Genomic DNA, 20581 nt, shown 5'->3' on the forward strand with positions numbered 1-20581 from the left:
CCCGCTCCCGGGGCGCGCGAAGCCGCCGTTGCCGGGCGACGGGATTGTTTGCGGCCTCCTCCGCCTCTGGCTCGCTCTCGCGGCGGCGCCGGCGGCCCCCCGTCCCACTGTCTTCCCCGGGGCGAGCTCCCTCGGCTTCGCCCGGAACCAGGCGAGAGAGGGCGACCGGGGAGGAAAGAGTCTCGCGGAGGGAGGGTCTCCAGCCGGGCGAACCGCCTTCGGAGCGGCCCCCCCCCCCGGCAGCCTTAACCGAGGCCCGTCGGAGCGGCCGTCGGAGGAGCCTCCCCGGCTGGGTCGGGGGTGGGCGGCGTCTCCTTCGGGAGGGTCAGCGGGGAATCGGGTTGGCGGACCCGGGGAGTCCGAAGGGAACCCGAGTCGGGCAGCCCCGGAGCCCGTCTCCGCAGCGACGCTGTGGCGAACTGGGCACTTGGCTCAGGATGCTGCTGCGAGCTGGGCGGGAAAGTTCGCGCAAAGCCTTTCGGATTCAGAAATGGGGCGGGGGGGGGGGATCGGCCGGCTTGCCTGGCTTCTTTGGCAGGGATTTGGCCAAATGCTTCCTTTTGAAAACGCCCCCTGTTCTCCCCCTTCCGCAGGTATGAGGAATACCAATAAAGAGCCCCGTGGACCCCCAAATCGATACGCACCATGTGGCAAGTACACAGTTTATAAATGTGATATTTCTCATGTAAAGCCTTTCAGAACTGCACTCTTTTTTATTTTAGTGAAAATAGCTTACATTTGAATTTGATAGGACGCACAGAGCAAAGTATAATGACTGTGGATCAGTGTCTTCAGCGCAAAATAAAGGCAAGAGGCAGGTGCAGAAAATGGTGGTCCAGCCCCAGCCGTCCAGCCCACCCCCAGCTAGAGGCTCATGAACATCCAACTATTCTGCTTTCTATATGCCAATACTTTTTCAGTCTTAAAATCAAGCTATTACAAGTTCATTTTCTGTTTCACACGATTAAGTCCATAAGAACTTTCCAATCCTTAATAAATGTCAGTGATTTTTCTTTAATTAACTTTGCCATCTCAGCTAAGTCGAATAATTGTACCAACCATTTCCCCATAGTAGGTAGGGCTGTATCTTTCCATCTTTGTGCATATATCTTTTCTCAAACTTTAGTTCGGGACTATATAATACCTTTCTCAGAACTAGATCCTGTGGTGTTTACAGTGTTTAGACATCTTCATTTTGTACAGTAAGCTCACTACTTATGCACATTTAACTCGTGTGCATTCAGCTTTACATGCTTGGCAATTTAAAAATAAAAGGGGAGGCAGGCAACCAGGAGAAAAGCTCCTATTCTCTCTTCCATGCAGGGGTGCCAGCTTGAATAAAATACTGGGGGAGCCCAGGTAAGCCACGCCCCACATAAATGTGGTGTGCACACACCATTTGAATGGCAATGCCCATCAACTTTGGGGGGTAGCTGCCCCCTCAAATAACTTATTGGTGTGCCAAAGGGACCTTGACCCCTAGGAGTTGGCTCCTATGCTTGCACACATACACATTCTTGTGCACACTTCTTGTTGTGTCCAGGAGGGAAAAATTGACCAAGATTCTAGTTTGGAGGAGAAGACTAAAAGAGGACCAACAGAAGCAGTCATGGAGCTGCTTGGAGACAAGAAGAAACAATTTGACTGGTGTGTTTTTGCAGTAAAGGGCAGGAAAAGAAGACCAGAAAAGTGGCAGTAAATGATGCCTTTTGGATCAATGAGGAACAGTGTAGAGCTAAAGGAGAAAGCCAGGAGGGTTACAGCAGCAGCCAAGCACCTTGCGGGGTTCACAGAAAGAGCTTGGGGGGTATGTGTGGCCATTGGGCTGCAGGTTGGGCTATCCTGATGTAGAGACATTTCTATCTGACTTGGTATTGAAATGCCCTTGATCTTTCTAACTGATGAACAGTACCAGGAGAGGCAGCCAGGCTTTTAATTGTGTGGGTTCCTGTTATATTAGGTCATTGGTTTTTGTAGTAATGGGGAGTAGAAGTTATATAAATTATTCTTTATAAATGGGGGTTTTTTTATTAAAAAAACTGGAATAGTTTCCCCGTTTTTCATTGTTTTTTATAATTATAATTATTACTTATTGAATATATTTTGTTGTTGTTGTTTAGTCGTTTAGTCGTGTCCAACTCTTCGTGACCCCATGGACCAGAGCACGCCAGGCACTTCTGTCTTCCACTGCCTCCCGCAGTTTGGTCAGACTCATGTTTGTAGCTTCGAAGACACTATCCGACCATCTCGTCCTCTGTCGTCCCCTTCTCCTTGTGCCCTCCATCTTTCCCAACATCAGGGTCTTTTCCAGGCAGTCTTCTCTTCTCATGAGGTGGCCAAAGTATTGGAGCCTCAGCTTCATGATCTGTCCTTCCAGTGAGCATTCAGGGTTGATTTCCTTAAGAATGGATAGGTTTGATCTTCTTGCAGTCCATGGGACTCTCAAGAGTCTCCTCCCGCACCAGAATTCAAAAGCATCAATTCTTCGGCGATCAGCCTTCTTTATGGTCCAGCTCTCACTTCCATACATCACTACTGGGAAAACCATAGCTTTTACTATACGGACCTTTGTTGGTAAGGTGATGTCTCTACTTTTTAAGATGCTGTCTAGGTTTGTCATTGCTTTCCTCCCAAGAAGCAGGTGTCTCTTAATTTCGTGGCTGCTGTCACCATCTGCAGTGATCATGGAGCCCAAGAAAGTAAAATCTCTTACTGCCTCCATTTCCCCCCCTTCTATTTGCCAGGAGGTGATGGGACCAGTGGCCATGATCTTCGTTTTTTTGATGTTGAACTTCAGACCATATTTTGCGCTCTCCTCTTTCACCCTCAATAAAAGGTTCTTTAATTCCTCCTCACTTTCTGCCATCAAGGTTGTGCCATCTGCATATCTGAGGTTGTTGATATTTCTTCCAGCGATCTTAATTCCGGCTAGGGATTCATCCAGCCCAGCCTTTCGCATGATGAATTCTGCATATAAGTTAAATAAGCAGGGAGACAAAATACAGCCTTGTCATACTCCTTTCCCAATTTTGAACCAATCAGTTGTTCCATATCCAGTTCTAACTGTAGCTTCTTGTCCCACATAGAGATTTCTCAGGAGACAGATGAGGTGATCAGGCACTCCCATTTCTTTAAGAACTTGCCATAGTTTGCTGTGGTCGACACAGTCAAAGGCTTTTGCATAGTCAATGAAGCAGAAGTAGATGTCTTTCTGGAACTCTCTAGCTTTCTCCATAATCCAGCGCATGTTTGCAATTTGGTCTCTGGTTCCTCTGCCTCTTCTAAGTCCAGCTTGCACTTCTGGGAGTTCTCTGTCCACATACTGCTTGAGCCTTCCTTGTAGAATTTAAAGCATAACCTTGCTAGCATGTGAAATGAGTGCAATTGTGCGGTAGTTGGAACATTCTTTAGCACTGCCCTTCTTTGGGATTGGGACGTAGACTGATCTTCTCCAATCCTCTGGCCACTGCTGAGTTTTCCAAACTTGTTGGCATATTGAGTGGAGCACCTTAACAGCATCATCTTTTAAAATTTTAAATAGTTCAGCTGGAATACCATCACTTCCACTGGCCTTGTTATTTGCAGTGCTTTCTAAGGCCCATTTGACTTCACTCTCCAGGATGTCTGGCTCAAGGTCAGCAACCACACTACCTGGGGTATACGAGACATCCATTTCTTTCTGGTATAGTTCCTCTGTGTATTCTTGCCACCTCTTCTTGATGTCTTCTGCTTCTGTTAGGTCCTTACCACTTTTGTCTTTTATTATGGTAATCTTTGAACGAAATGTTCCTTTCATATCTCCAATTTTCTTCAACAGATCTCTGGTTCTTCCCATTCTGTTGTTTTCCTCTATTTCTTTGCATTGCTCGTTTAAGAAGGCCTTCTTGTCTCTCCTTGCTATTTTTTTGGAAATCTGCATTCAATTTCCTGTATCTTTCTCTATCTCCCTCGCATTTTGCTTGCCTTCACTCCCCCGCTATTTGTAAGGCCTCATTGGACAGCCACTTTGCTTTCTTGCATTTCCTTTTCATTGGGATGGTTTTTGTTGCTGCCTCTTGTATAATGTTACGAGCCTCCATCCATAGTTCTTCAGGCACTCTGTCCACCAAATCTAAATCCTTAAACCTGTTCCTCACTTCCACTGTGTATTCATAAGAGATTTGAATATATATATATATACTGCCCTATCTATACCTGGAGGTCTTAGGGTGGTTCACAGAACAAAATCAAATTAAGTTTATACCACTTAATATAATACATATCTCAAAATGTGATGTTCATCTTTTTGTTTGTTAATGCAGATTGGTACTATCACGTGCCACTCAAGCGATCAGAGGAGTCTGTTAATTCTGAAGCTCAACAACAGCCAACATCCCAGATCCCAGGTCTCGGTGATTTTGGAGATCCTCACAGTGAGATTACATTTGGGGGGCGAAGGAAGTGGATTAAAGACACTGACTCGGAATATGTAAAGCTGGCAAAACAAGGAGGCCGACCTGGTAGTTAAAATTCATATGAATCTTATGGCGATTTCAGGAGGCTTGTACATATAAATGGTCTGGAAAGTGCTATAAGAAATTTGGGGACATTGGGGAGGATAAAACACACAAAATATGGATGTTCCATGCCACCTTGAAAGCTGTGATGTTGCAGAAATGCAGGTTCTTTTGTTTTGAAAGAACCCACAATTTTAGCAGTATTCTGTAACCTTTTGTGGCAATCTTGGTTGAATTCATACTTAACTAAAAATTGCACATTTACCTTTGAGTAAGGCCAATTGAAATCAGTGGGCTTACTTCAGAGTAAAAGTGCATTGAATCAAGCTGTAAATGCATCACCTTACCTGAAAGCAGCTATCAGAGGAAACTTGCACATTTTTTTCCAAATAAGTAACAGCCTCAGGGAACAATTTTATTTGTAAATCAGCATGGAGGGGAGTTAACCCAGGCATAAATGCAGTTGCTTTTGTGTTTTTATTTCTGTATATTGGTTTGCTCTGTTAGTAAGTAGAGATCTTCTGACAAATGATTGTTTCTCTTGAATTCAAATGAAAAAAAATATGAAATCATTTGATCTGTTTCCCTTCCCTCCTTTTCTGCCTCTATTTGGATATTTTCAGTATTCTTTTTTGTAGTGTAGGGAATTGGGGAAGGCAGGCAGATTTGTGTGTGAGCCATGGTGCATGAGTGTGTGTGAGAGAGAGAAAATAAGTTTCCCTGTCTACTTAAAAAAATTTCATGCTTGAAACATTTGTTGGGAAGGCACATTGGTTAGAGCAGCAGTGGAGACGACCTTCTCAGGGCCAAGGACCACCTTCCCTCAGGGAAATGTGATTACAGGCTGCATACTAGCGGCAGGGCCAGCACCAGGAGATCCTGTCGTAGGTCTCTGCCACCTAGTATAGTTTGCCCCTGAATCTCATGGGGAGGGATAGAATGGAGCATTTTTCATATTGCCCTCTTGTTTTAAGAATGTCCAGAAAACTAGTTATCTACTTGTTTAAAAAACCAAAACTTAAATAACTTTGTCTCCTTCACTTAAGACTTGTTGAGACATTTTACACCTACGCCACGGAAAGTGTCTCTGGGGTCTTATGGTGCACCTGAGTGGTATACGCATCATGGCAAACCAGCAGCAGCAACAGCAGCAGCCGCTGATGAGTCTAAGTAAGTACCCTGTCTTCATGCTAATCTCTTTTGGGTGACTGAGGAAGAGTGGAGTTGAAGAATGTTGAAAGGAAGAAAATGTCACAGCATTTGGAAGCACCTGGAACCTTTCATAACAAAATACTTCACAGTAAATGGTAAAACTGTTTTCCGCAGGCCTCGAGTTTCAGCTATGCCAGACTACATGATCCATGAGGAGTTTAAGGCTGATCAACCTGCCAGCTATGAGCCTAAAAGAGGGCCTTTTGATTTTGATATGAAAAGTGTTTGGCAAAGAGATGCTGAAGACAAAGAGAACAAAGAGAAAAGAGAGGTATGTGAACCTCTCTTGGTTGGTGAGGGGGTCAGGACAGCAGCACCTCACGCAAATCCCAATGAACTAGCACGTCCGGTGTTTTGTATTTCTCTGCCTAATAATGTGGGTCTCTGTCAAATTTGCAGTTGAAAATATCTTCTTCTTCTTCTTCTTCTTCTTCTTCTTATTTGTATACCGCCCTGCATCCATAGATTTCAGGGCAGATCTATATCAGGTATTGCTATGGGTGCCAATCAAAAAATGGCCGCCATGGGGAAATGACATGGCATAACACAACACAGCTGCCATGGAGAGTGCGGCATAAGACAAAATTAGAGAGTACAGTCATGGTGAAGCTTTTCCCATGACTTTATTTCCCCACCAAAAAGGTTTCACTTATTGATTTTCTGTCTGCTACGATGCAGAAATGCCTGTTTCCCCCCAGTGCCAACCCTAAACCAAAGCCTAGGCTGCCATCCTGCATCCACTTACCTGGGAGCAAGCTCCATTAAATAAAAAGAAACTTACTTCTGAGTAGATTACATTATACTGTAAGTTAACTATACAGTGAATTCTTAATGAGTGCTTGATCTTTAACTGCTGTACAGCAAGTGACATGCCTCTTTGCAAATGTTTCAAATTTTCCTTTTGAAGTTTTCTTTTGAAGTTAACATCCACTCAAACATTGTTTTCCTGCTTCTGTCTTATTTTTTAGTTCCTGGAATCTCTGTAGTTTGTCCTCTTGCTTTCCCTAGCAGCCAGGGTGCATTTTGTTTGTGGTGGCTTCATCTGAGATCAGGTAGTTTCTAGAGGTTATTTTCTGCAAATACTGTTAAACAATGTTTGTTGTTGTTTAGTCGTTTATGGGGTCACGAAGAGTCGGACACGACTAAACGACTAAACAACAACAAACATTGTTTAACAGTATTTGCAGAAAATAACCTCTAGAAACTACCTGATCTCAGATGAAGCCACCACAAACAAAATGCACCCTGGCTGCTAGGGAAAGCAAGAGGACAAACTACAGAGATTCCAGGAACTAAAAAATAAGACAGAAGCAGGAAAAGTGCACTAAAGGGCAGGGTGGAAGAGCAGCTCTTTAGGACCCAGCGTTTCCTGTTATCAGCTCACTTATCAGTCACAAATCCGTCTTCACTCATTGGCTAAAAACATTGATAGGCAGGAGCAGCCAGACTGGCTCATTTCATAGAATTTGTGGAAGTGTTTAAAAATGATCATATCCCCTTTGGGGGCCAGGTGCGCGATAAGTTGGTCCAGCTGCAGGCATGCTTGGAGGAAACTGATCACTTGGATCCATTCCACTCTGGTTTCAGGCCTGCCTGTGGCACTGAAACCACATTGGCCACTTGGGTTGATGACATTTGTTGGACATTTCTAAGAAGTAGTTATGGGAGGCTAGCATTTGGTGTCCTGTAGTGTCCCATAGGGTCGCATCTTGTTTCCCATGCTATTTAACATCTATATGAGGTCTCTGGTTCTGTGATCAGGAGATTTGGAGTGGAACGTCATCAGTATGCAGATGACACCCAGTTCTATCTCTCTGTTTCATCTGAATCAGGAGAGGCAGTTGAGGTGTTAGACAAGTGCTTAGAGGCAGTGGTTTGGATGTGGGCCATTAAACTGAAGCTGAATCCTGAAAGTGGTGTTATGTGTCCCAAGTTCTGATGTCCAGGAGGTGAGAAGATGGCTTGTTCTGGTGAGAGCAGGTCCACAGCTTGGGGGTGTTTTTTGAATTCAGCGCTGACACTGGAGGCTCAGGTGGCCTTGGTGACCAGGAGTGCCTTTTCCCCCAACTGTGACTGGTTCACCAGCTATGATACCTTTTAAACAAAACAATTTGGTCACTGTACTCCATGCTGTGATAACTTCCAGATCATATTGTTGCACTCTGTTCCGTGTGGGGCTGCCCTTGAAGTTACAGCAGGAGCTTCAATTAGTCCAAAGTGCAGCGGCCAGATTACTGGCTGGCGTTCTGTTTCGATCTCACATAACCCTTGTTTTAAAACAGCTGCACTAGTTGACAGTTAGTTTCTGAGCCCATGGTGTTCACAGTGTTTATAGCTCTGATTGACTCAGGCCCCAAAGCAGCTTACAATCACAAAAATTAGGTGGGTCCTAAAAATATACCTGTCCGTAGGAAGAGCTCTGCTGGACAAGGCCAATGGCCCGCCCACTCCAGCCTCCTGCTGTCATAGTGGTCAACCAGATGCCTGTGGGAAACCAGTTATTACCCAACTTTCACCCTAAGGTCACATAATAATCACTGCCATGGGGCCTTAGGATGAAAGGTGAGTAATAAATGAAAATAATAATAATATTTTTTTCTATTGAATTACACAAGTTTATTTGCACTTAACATGAAATGTCGCCATATGATGCTGTTTCATTCAGAACCAAGCTGTGTCCTGGAACTGGAAAGAAACTATCAGTGGCTAAATTGATGTTGGCTCTGTATAGACTCCAGAATCCTTAAAACTAGACTAGTTGCAGACCCTTCCTTTACCTTCCAGCCCCAGAATGTGTTGTAGGACTTAACAACACAATCCTCATATATAATGTCTTCCATGAACTGCAGCAGATTTGGGGGCTGGGGTGCAGACACTTGTACTTTTTGTCACTTTTAGAAAAAGTTGGAGTGTGCCTACAGTTTATAGAAATCAACTTTTTTTTGGAAAAAGTATGGTATTTGGGTGCTAAAATCTACCATATATTTTGGATAGTCGTTTTTCTGTATGTCTCTGTTCTCTATGGGTCTGGCTACCTCTCAAGATACTGTATTGTTGCCAAACTCTGTACAAGGGTTCCCGAGGGGGAGATGGCAGTTTTCATCAATGTTTGAATGCCAAGGCACCATTTTGAATCAAGATGGCGGATCAAAGCATGACTTTGGTGTGAATTTGCCTGGTTTTTGACGTAATGGGTCCAGACTACACCAATTTGGATGGTTCTGAAGATACTGTTGTCCCATTTGGCAGGATAGTTCCTACCTGCACCAGTTTGGGTGCCTCTTGAGATATTGTCACCAAACTCTGCATCAGGGTTCCTCATATGGAGGTGGTCTCATATTCATCTGTCTTTGGACACCAGGCACCATTTTGAATCAAGGTGGCAGACCGAAATGTGACTTTGGTGTAACTGCTCAATTTGGTAGGATGGGCTCAAAGTACACAGATTTTTATACCTCTGAAGATATTGCTACCCCATTTTATAGGACTTTGCCCAATTTGGAATGACAGTTCCAACCTGCACCAATTTAGATGCCTCTTGAGATAACATCACCAAACTCAGCAAGACAGTTCCCAAGGTAGAGGTGGTGATCTAATGTTACAGTTGGACACTGGGCACCATGTTGACTCAAGATGACGGATTGATATATGACTTTGCCCAGTATAGCATGACAGGTCCAAATTACGCAGAATTGTACACCTCTAAAGATACTATCACCCTGTTTGGTGGGACTTTGCCAAATGTGATGTGACGTTGCCAACCAGTGCCAAGCTTAGATGCCTTTGAAGAGATAGCGTCAGCACGATCGTTCCCAAGGTGGAGGAGGTGGTCTATGTTTAGATGCCAGATGACACATTGAATCAAGATGACAGGCCAAATTAACGCTAAGTAAACATTAGCTCCCTTTTATTTGGGGCTGGGTCAAGCATTCCCCAGGGAAGGGTGAAGCCCGGGTGGGTAAGTGGATAGCTGTGCACAGCCCTAAAACTCACTAATTACACTATCCTTTGAAAAATCACAATATTTTGGGGTTTCTTCAGATTCCTAGTGAAGAATATAGTGTGAAACAATTCCTTTGAAGGGTGTAAATTTCTTATGTAACTTGGTTGAGGTTCCTGCATTGCAGGGATTTGAACTCGATGACCCGGGGGGGGGGGGTGGCGTTCCAACTCATTCTGTGATCCTGGTTATGACTTAAGATGCTTTTTGTATCATTGTAATTAAGCTGACAAACTAATAAAATTGTTATCAGGTTTGTTGGTTTTCTTTTTATTTCCCTGCTTAATTTATACAAATTTTGTGAAACTAAGACCTTGACTAAATGGGAAAGAGATTTCTCTGTTCAGGGATAGCTTCTTGTGCCCTTTGAGGACATTCGTGGCAACAGCAGGACTGGGGGAAGAAGTGAAGCAGGTGAGATTTTTGCTCTCTGCACCAGCATCCTTGCTTAGTAACATCGAACCATAGTTTGGCTTAGCACCGCATGCAAACCAGGTCATAGTATCTTAATTTGGTGCATTTGTCTCCCAGCTCTTTTAAGGATCCCTCTGAAGTAATATTGGGCACAATTCAGCAAAATTAAGCATAGTAGTTGATTTCAGTAGCAAAGTTGTTTTGATTAAAACCTCTCCCACTTAATTGGGTGAAATTAACTTTGAATGGATAGTGTGGCTTTGGTCCTTCAACAGGAATCACATATACCGTAAACTTAATTTGCCTGATGGCCAACCCTTATGGCTATACCTTGAGAAATAATTGCTGAAATCTTGGATTTAAATTTCATTAGCTTTCTGAAACTTTCATTTTATTTATCTTATCAGAAGCAAGTCCCATTGGGTGCAATGGGCCTAACTCTCAGATAAGTACATTACTGGATTGCAGTCATAAACTATTTTCAGATACCTGCTTATTTAGAGTTATGGGTTTTAATTGTTTTGTCAGGGTATAAGAAATACTAGCCAGGAGTACTGTTTAAAGTTCAGCCTCCTTAGTTTATTCTGTCAGGGAAAAGTGTGTTGGTTCCAGTTAAAGAAATAAGTCCTTAAGGACATATCACAGTACAAAAACATTTTAATCCCAGAGGGTTCTTCTCAGGTCTCATTAAAAACATGGAAGCCTCTTGTGCATTCTAGATCAGGTTATTCAAGTGATTATAGATCCATTCTTTTCAGCTTCCAGAATATATGTTCTTTTTTCTGAACATTATTATTATTTGGGAGTGTTTTCAGGAACACTGGTTATCTTTTTATATTATTATTAAAGCTTCCACACTGTTTCTAAAGAGTATGGAACTAGATGCAAAATGGGATAATCAGGAACAAAGGGATCTGTTGAGGGTTACCTTTTTTAAAAAATTAAAAGCAGTATCAGAATCTTGCTGGAGCTGTGGCTCAGAGAGGAGACATAATATTGTGTACATCATTTTCATGATTTAAATTTTACCTCACCCCCCCCCCCCAGCAGAAAAGTTCTATTCTTTCTGAACTGAAGTTTGTACGGAGGCAAGTCAGGTAGTATACACTTTATGTGACCAAGCTGATCATTTTTGTAAAACATTAAACACTCTTTCCTAATCTCTTTTCTGTTATCTTTAAGATCTATTACTTAAATTGTGTTTTTGTTTTTTAAATCCCAACAGGAAAATGGAGTACAAGTTGAGGGCTCTCCAGGCAGCACAAAAGAAGAGGTGAGTTTTTCTGAAACTAGAATTGGATTTGATAAAAGACAGAGGGAAAATCTCAAATTGACCATTTTAAAGACTAAGCCAAGAAACAGGTATTTGGCGATTCCATCAGCACATCATTGCAAAATCTTTCTCCAAGTTACTGTTGTGGTCTCCCCTCCTTTTAAAAGTCAGTGTTGATTCCTGGATGCATTTGTATTTTTAGTAGTTTTCTAGCCAGCTTCAAAGTTTCAGATTCTGGTAAAGAATAAAACTGGTTAGCATGAAAAGCTTTTTAGTACTGTTCCAATCAGTGTTCTTTTAGTATTCCAATCAGCCTGACTAAGGAGTTCACTCTGTGGTGGAGGGGCTGGGATGGGCACGTGTAAGCTCATGTTCCACTCACGATCTCTTACCTTGGTTAATAAATTCTGAAGTTTCTGTATGCATCACCCTGTGTGTACTCAGGTTTTGTCATTCTGAAGTATGCACCTGCTCGAAAATGTGAGCTTTTTCTCAAAACCTGAGACTAAACTTGACAAGATTTTAAATGTGTTCTTGTATTTAACATGCAGGATGGTAATCGTAACTGTAATCACAGCAGGTTTATAAAGCAATTTTACCTCTCTGCTTTCCTCCCAAGGGAAACCCTTCCTCTGGTATTTGCTTTGTAGGGTGAGGAGGAAATCCTAAATTGTCACCAGTGGGGGATTTCCTTCCAAATCTGCACACAAAATTTAAAGAGGCATATAACAGCACGGGCAGTTTGGCCCTTATATTTTAAGATAAAGCTTACAATTTTAGCATTCAAATGGCACATGCCACTGGTAATCAGAACCTGAATAAACGCAGGTAGTGCAGACACAACATTGCAAATGTGAACTTGCACACATGCTCCTTCCAGCACCTTCTCACTTCAGTGTACATATTTAAAACCTGCATGTTAAAGGTGCACTTAACCTTGCATTAAGCCCTAACAGAAACCAAGCAACCTTAACCACACTTTGGAAGTAATGCTAAGGGTCAATCTACATCTTCTGTTACAACTGATTTGAATTGGGTTTATAGCATATGGGGAACGGGTCCAGTCTTGATCAGCCCAACTCAAAAGTTCTAGGCATCACATATCAAACTTCTTTATTTCTCAGCCTAGACAGATCAGATTACTTTGAGTGACAACATCACAAAAACAGGAGCCTAATACAGGAGCCATGTACAGATTGCTACAGAATATATTGCAGGGAATATTCTTTCTTTTTAGCTGTTATTTCAACCTGTTTTAATCACAGGTATATGTATGTCCATTACTGAATTAGCATTATCTTTTTTACACAGATAAAGCTTCCTGCTATAACGCCAAGATACCCACACAGAACACCACAACCTATTGCAACTAAAGAATTTCATGGAGGAAACCGACTCTACTTCCCTCCAATGTTAGCTAAATATAATTGCTGTGTTTTAAATCCAGACCTTACAGATGGATGTGCAAGTACTCAACTTGCCAGTGTAAAGCTGTGCATAAAATTGTTACCCTTTGCTCCAGTTCAGTTTGCTGTATGAATTAGTGTATTGCATCATAGTGATGGCTATATGCTGATCTTAACAATAAGCATATAATCACAATAAGATATAGTTGGTAGGCATTGGGGAGGCAGTATGCACACTTTTTTAAAAGTGTAGTTTATTAAAAACTACCTTAGATTATCATATGTACACTGTATCAGTTATTTGTCAGTGTACCAGATGAGAAGCCTCGTTGGATGTCATGTTACATGACTGGTAATCTGGAACAGGTGAAAATGGAGACCAGAGTACACCTTGCTTTATTTTGGGAACATATTCAAGGGCGTAGCACAGCTTCTCTGCACCCAGGATGCGTGTGTGTGTGTGTGTGTGTGCGCTGGGGCGGGGGCAGAGTGTGGCTGCGCGAGCCCAAGTCCTCACCGCTCACCAAGCCACAGTGGTCTGAGCCGGCAGCGAGTGAGTCAAGGGGAGGGAGAAAGGCTCAAAGCCAGTTCACAGTGAGGGCAGACCAGCAGCGGTTGCCAGAGGCTCTCACCTCTCCTTGGTGGGTGGTGCTGCTGCTGCCATCCTCCTCCCTCTCAGCCAGCCATGAGGAGAAGGAGGTGCTGCTGCTGCTGCTGCTGCAGCCCTGAAGGCCCAGCCAGGGCACAGCTTGGTGAGGGAGGGAGCCTGTCGTGGGGGTGCCTGGTTGTGCCATCTTGCGCCCTCTCAGCAATGCATGCCCCCCCCCAATGCTATGCTCCTGATATCATTTGGGATTGCTGTAGGCTTGACGTCTTTCGATCACATAAGTTACTTGTCTTAGTCATTCATATTTACCAGTAGTTCCTGTTTTGACTGGGGTTACTTGAAACAACTTTTTCTTCACTGCTGGATGTTGAGAAGGTGTGCATCAATGTATGTTGTCCCTCTGTGAAGATTTGCACGTGGATCTGTTTTACCAGCTGGCATTCAAAGCTGGTTATACAGCTGGCATACTTCTACTAGAGGCCTTTTTGCCACAAAGCCAGAATGCTTCTAATGCCAAAGGAAGCTTCAAAAACACTTTTTAATATAGCACAGAGACCTGGTGTTTAAAAAACCTCACCAGACTTGCTCAAACGTTTGGATCCACCTAATGTAATTCTTTGGCTCTCTGCTTCTCTGTATGTTTGCATTGGGATGCTCTGATGACCATCAGGTTCCCCAGTACATATATTTGTTGTCAACACTAACAGTAAATTACTGTAAGTAACTGTTGAAAAACCATGGCACCAGGTACCATTTGGACTCACGGCACTCTTCTAAAAATGTCAAAGACTTTTATTTGCCTATTTTAAAAAATGGTTATCATAGTAAAGAAAAAGAAAAGATGGGTACCAGTTTTGATAAAAGGCTTCTTGTTTGGTGTTCTCGTATAGGCCTGCTCACAAAAAAAACGAACCTGTAAACTTCAGCAAACTGATCAGCAGTGGTTATGGAGATGAGTGGCTTCAACAGCGTGATGACTGGGAGAAAAAGAACTCGCAGCCTAATGGTAACATTTTAGACTTTAAAAAAAAAGCAGTATTTACTGACCTAAGTCTTTCTTTGTAACGTAGACCTATGCAAATATGTGTATTAATCCCATAAAACATTCCAGTAGATATATGGAAATTGGGCTTCAACTCATAGCTTATTCATTGTATTGCCTACAAACCCGGTATATTGTTTATTCGGGACAAGTTTTGGGGATTTTGTTTCTGTTCAGATAGAGTAGAGCTAACTTAATCTGCATTCATTCTGCAGTATTTGTAGAGCATATAGAAAATAAACTGCTTGAGTGCTGTATGTTATACACTAAACCTTTACACAATTTTATATGCAACTTCTGTAAACTCCAACGGAAATTGCTTCCAGGGAAGCATGTACTGGACTTTAGTCTGACATCATTCCTTATGCCAAATAATAATTCCACTTAAAGATGCAAGGTAGCATGGGATAAATGGCACCCAAATATAATATTTATTTTAAAATGCTCCTTTTGAAAAGACTTGCCTTCTAATAAGATAATAGCATTTACGGAATGAAGCCTGTGCAAATATCCTATTGTATTCAAAAGCTTTTGGACACCTTTTTAGCTCATTTGTCCCCTAACAAATACCTTGTAAGACTATTAAAGCAACCGAGGCTTATTTTATGACATGAATGCATATTAAAGAAGGAATTCCTTTTCTGTTGTTTCTTACAGATTCTCTTCTTCCTCCAAGTGAGTACCAGAAGAAAATAGAAAAGAGGCAGAAAGCTAGGAAACACACATTGTCATACAAAAGAAAACCTAGATCTCAATCTGGACTTGAAATGGGGGCCCAGCCTAAGAAGCCATTCTTCAACCTCAGAATGTATGCCACCCAAAACACTATCCTACCAGCCCATTTCTGCCTTAACAGATCTAAGAATTATTCATTTCCAAACATATACAGTCTTTTTCTTTAATTGTCAGTAGAATTTAACAGTGAAGGAAAGTAACCTTTTTAAACGTAAAGCTTATTACAAATGTTTTTAATATGAATTTTTACTTCTAGCTTAATTAATTAATTGGGGAAAAACCTTTTGCTTTGTATAGAGCAGTGGCTTGTTTCTCTTTTCCACCCATTCGCTGTTATCCGCTGGCAGAGATCTCCTTCGGTGTCCCAGGGGTGGGCGCTCTCATAAATTCTGCAGCAGCCTCTCCTGTCACTCCTCAACACTTCCCTTAAGTTCACTTCCCTCAAGTCTTTGCAATTGGGTATTAGCAGACCTAGAAGAAAATATTTTCTTCTCAATTTTTATTCTTGGGCATATCCAAATAGAGGGCAGTAACACTGCATTTATTTTAAATTGGTTGAAAGTTTTGCTTTGGAAATTCATAATAAAATACAATGATACATTCTACACAAGGTCCCCAATCATGAGAGGGAGATCAGCATATATGCAGTGATGCTTACCTCATTTTTTTCTGCACTGCATCACTGGCTGATTTTAAAAACACTAGAAGCATAGAATTGTAGAGTTGGAAGCGACCCAGGGGATCATCTAGTCCAGGCATGGCAAATTTGGCCCTCCAGCTGTTTTGGGACAACAACTCCCATCATCCCTAGCTACCAGGACCTGTGGTCAGGGATGATGGGAATTGTAGTCCCCAAACAGCTGGAGGGCCAGGTTTGGCCATGCCTGATTCTAGTCCAACCCCCTGAGTAGCTGCTTACAATGCATTGTGGGATGCTGCTGTTTGGAGAAACAAAATTAAAGTCCTACAGCACTTGCTTATTTTCCACTTGTGCCTCACTGGATGAGGCCATTATGCAGAAGGCTGCAAACTCAAGAAGAATCTAGAGTTCATGATGTAATGCACATACACAATAGTAGGGCTGGAAGGCGTATGTAGTTCAAGTGTTTCCATGTATATAGAATTTATCACATCCAAACTGTTTAGTAGAACTTAATTCCACATTTCAGAAGCTCACAGGTAGGAAGGTTATATTTGTGTTGTAGTGTCTGTAGAGAATGGATCAAGCATAGTTACAATATCAACAGTGATTTCCAAAGGGACCATGTATGTGCTATGTTGGAGAAGGTAAGAAAAGGCAAGAAAACTGATTAGCCAGGATGGCTGAGACAAGGGGAGAGTTGTTCTATGGAGTTTATTAAACTTGTTCATGCAGCTGAGGTCTACTAAAGCAAAGCAGAATACTTTTAGAAAAGGACAATAATCCAAATTAGGACAATGAACTCTTGTGTGTCAGAATAACAACTCTGTTATATGCCTCAATTATTACATAAACCCATCATTTTAAAAATTATGCTGCAATCCCATTCAGCCAATGTTTCTTTATATTCCTGAGCAGGCATGCATGGGATTGCACTGTGATGCTCTAGTCCTGTACACTTACCTAGAAGTAGGATCCACTGACAGCAGGGGTTTTTTTTCCAAGTAAAGGTGCACAGCATTACATGCCATGACTAGAATCATACACCCAGCCTAGGAATTTAGTTTAAAGGTATTCATAATCTACCTGCACACATGGGATGCCGTGTGCTTGGCAGGCTAATGGACCCCACATCAGCACCATCTCCATTGGTTCATGTGTGCTGGTTAAACATGGAATTTACTATTCTAGGACAGTATTTCCATAGTTGTTTTTTTTTTGGGGGGGGGGGTAACGTGGAAGTCATCAATGTAATAGAATACTGAGGATATAAAAAAGTGTATTTTTGTTATTTTAAAGAACTTCAGTACTACCACTTAGAACAGACCTCACATGCAATTCATCAAAACCGTTAATAGAAAAATAAACAGAGCAATAAAACCCTATTTCTATCTAACCATAAAACTCACTAAAACAAGCCCTGCTCAAAGAGCCCCAATTATCTAGCATTCCAATTTAAACTCCAAATGCCTTTCTAAACAGATGTGACTTTGAAGCTAGTTTAAGTGAAATTGGGGAGGGCATCTCCCCAAGGATTGAATTCCATAGGTAAGGGGCCAGGGCAGAGAAGACCCTGTTTCTTATGACCACCAAACTAATACATTTTACTGTAGGCATCTCAACAGGGTCTCCATATTGCTGCAGGTGGTCCCTAAGGTAACCTGGTCCCATGCCATTTAAAGCAGGGGCGGTTAACCCTTTTCGGGCCAAGGACCACATTGGCCCATGGTCATCCTTCCAGGGGCAAAAGTTGGTGTGGTGAGCACTGGATTTCTCAGTACTGCCTTCCAAAAGACTTTCCCGCCAACTCTGCACTATTTTAAAGCATTTTTAATCATGCATTATTACATACAGATACAGGCTGCAGGTTTGCCACCACTATTTTAGAGCTTCCTTGGCAATCACCAGCACTTTGATTTGGACTGGGAACAAACTAGCAGCCACTGTAGCTGGCACAATATTGATGTCACATAACTGATTGCTTGGCCCCCACAAATAGATGGGTAGCCACATCTAAAACAGTGCTTGAATAACAATAGGAGGTTATCCAGAAAGGGTAACAACAGGCTTATCAACCTAAGCTGGTTAAAGGCTCTTCTGGATACCACATCTAATTCCCTGTGTTAGCAGAGAGCCCAGAAACACACCCAAGGTTGCACACCTGACCCTTCAGGGGAAGAAGTGCAATTCTAGTATCTGAAGCTGCAACCAAAAGCGCTTGCATTTCATTTCTTTTATTGATTTGGTTGCATTTATGAATTGCTTCCTATGTAACCTCTTGAAGTGGTTTAACACTAAAAGCACCAACAAGAAAAACATACAAAAAAATCATATACGGTATGGTTGCATCTTATGAGGGGGCAGGGTATGTTCTGGGGTGGTGCATATATGCAAAAATGGGCTGGCTGCCCCACCAGCCTTACCTTCCAGAGCTGGTGTGCCGAGCAGGTTGATGTTTTGTTGTGTTCTTTAGATTTTGTTGGAGTGGCAACCCAGTCAGATGGGCATCATATGTTGTTATTTTGTGACCCCTGGGGCCCCTTCCAACCCTACAATTCTATGCTTCTACCTCCCTCCCCTCAAGCAAAGCAGATTACTTTTAAACTCTCCAGGTTGCTTAACAGACAAGTCCTCCTCAGCATGAAGGCTCTGGGATGCTCTCAGGGCCTTCCAGGTTTCCATGCAAGAGCTCCCCATATTTCATTTGACAGTCATTTAGATATTTGAAGCTGGCTGTCATATCTTCTCTCAGTCTCCTCTTTCCCAGGCTAAACATATCCAACTTGCTCAACTATTCCTCAGCCGGTTTGGCTTCTAGACCCTTGATCATATTGGTTGCCCTCCTCTGCACACCTTCCAGCTTGTCAATATCCTTCTTAAATTGTAGCACCCAGAACTGGACACCGTATTCCTGGTGTGGTCTGACCAAGGCAAAATAGAGCTGGACTCTTACTTCCCTTGATCTGGACACTATACTTCTGTTGATGCAGCCTGGAAGAGCATTGGCTTTTTTGTTGCTGCATCACATTTTAGGCTTATGGTCATCTAAGACCCCTTGTTGTTGTTTAGTCGTGTCCGACTGTTCGTGACCCCATGGACCAGAGCACGCCAGGCCATCCTGTCTTCAACTGCCTCCTGCAGTTTGGTCAAACTCATGTTAGTGGCTTCAAGAACACTGTCCAACCATCTCGTCCTCTGTCGTCCCCTCCTCCTAAGACCCCTAGAATGTACTATTAAAGCAACACTGTTCACACTGAAAAGGAAATTAGAAAGAGGAAAGGCAGTCCAAATGTACAAGGAGCAACCCAATTTCATTGCTGTTAGTTCATTTCAATATTACACAAGCAGGGCCATCCTTCATTGACCTCAGAGAATCTTTTTTGTACAAGAAAAAAATTGATATTTAATGTCTTTGAGTGAGAAAAAAAAATGCTCATTTTTCTGTCACCTCTTGTTTTTCAGATTCAGAGACATCCCAGCCAGAATCAACACAAACAGACAATGAGTAAAAGCAGATACTTCATAGAATTGTCAAAATTCTCACTATTTCAAAACAGCACTGAGTGCAGAAGACTATAATAGAGCTTAGGAAGCAGGCTTCAATAATTATATGTTGATGTGTTAGATATTTAAACAATGGACCACATTCATTCCTGTTGGTTTTTCTGTTTGTTTCAGTAAGTTTGCAACTGACATGAGTTTGGTCCAATAATCTACCCCAGTAAGTTTTTAAAGCCTGGATGCTTGCTTCTGCTATTAATGCCTCCGCCTGTATCTGAACCTGCTTTCTGCTTCTACTTTTCACCCACTTCTACCAAGGTTTGCCTTGTAACCTCATGTTCTAAAGCTACGTGGGCTGCTTGAGAGTTGGTGAACAGTAGCATCCCTGCAGTCCCGGGACCTGGTTAATGGATGCTTTGCTATGGGGTTGCACTACTGAAGAGAGTCTGTAGTGGAACAAAACACTTGAGACCAGTTTGAGCAACATAACCTTTGCAAAGCTGAGTCTTTATTTTTCTGCTTCCAAGTGTTGAATGGGGTAAGTAAAAAGCCAGATTGTTGTGATGTTTTATATATTTTGAACTTGTATGTATATTGGCATTGAGATTATTATTCAGGAGGTTGGATTGAAATGATCGTTTTCAACACCATTCTCATTTTGTTCTGTTGTATACCTCACATCATATAAACTTGCATATATACTTGGAATTCTGTTTGAATAAACATCATAAGAGAATGATAACAATTGCCTTTTAACTATTTCTTAAAACATTAAAGTGGTTTTTTTATCGACTAGGCACATTAGCCAAGACAATTTATGTTACAACATCAAAGGACAAAATTATGATGTAAAATCTACTCAAAAGTTACATTTCACCTAAAACAAAGAGCATATCAAATGAGAATATCACATAGCTTCTGGAGTACTTGAGTCCTGTGTCCAGTTCTGGGAGACACACTTTAAGCTAGAATGTGTGCAGAGGAGGCAACCAGGAGTCTGGAAACCAAGCCCTATGAGGAACAGTTGAGGAGTTGGGCATGTTGAGCCTAGAGAAGAGAGGAGATATGGTAGCCATCGTTAAACATCCAAAAAGTTGCCCCATGGAAGATGGAGCAAGCTTTGTTTATGTTGCTCTGGAGAGTAGGACCTGACCCAGTGGATTCAGGTTACAAGAAAAGATTCTGACTAAACATCGGAAAGAACTTTCTGATGGGAATAACTGTTTGACAATGAAACAGACACCCTCAGAAGACG

General features: G+C 42.2%; 1 protein-coding gene across 3 annotated transcripts; it reads left to right on the top strand.

Moving 5' to 3' along the window:
- Window positions 1–129: 129 nt before the first annotated feature.
- On the top strand, window positions 130–20071 carry LOC307200876 (uncharacterized protein C7orf57). 3 transcript variants are annotated; one of them, XM_079949917.1, is made up of 10 exons: window positions 130–151; window positions 594–650; window positions 4302–4499; window positions 5543–5666; window positions 5823–5979; window positions 11348–11395; window positions 12707–12807; window positions 14299–14414; window positions 15108–15258; window positions 19288–20071. In XM_079949917.1, exons 2-10 carry the CDS (start codon window positions 596–598, stop codon window positions 19328–19330), a joined length of 993 nt encoding a protein of 330 aa, XP_079806043.1. In that variant the 5' UTR covers window positions 130–151; window positions 594–595; the 3' UTR covers window positions 19331–20071. The 3 variants fall into 3 exon arrangements, with proteins under 3 accessions (XP_079806043.1, XP_079806044.1, XP_079806042.1); XM_079949918.1 differs by lacking the exon at window positions 130–151 and having other exon boundaries at window positions 15108–15125; XM_079949916.1 differs by lacking the exon at window positions 130–151 and having other exon boundaries at window positions 5543–5660.
- Window positions 20072–20581: the final 510 nt, after the last annotated feature.

The sequence above is a fragment of the Podarcis cretensis genome (assembly GCF_951804945.1).
Source record: "Podarcis cretensis genome assembly, chromosome: 13".
Lineage (NCBI taxonomy): Eukaryota > Metazoa > Chordata > Lepidosauria > Squamata > Lacertidae > Podarcis > Podarcis cretensis.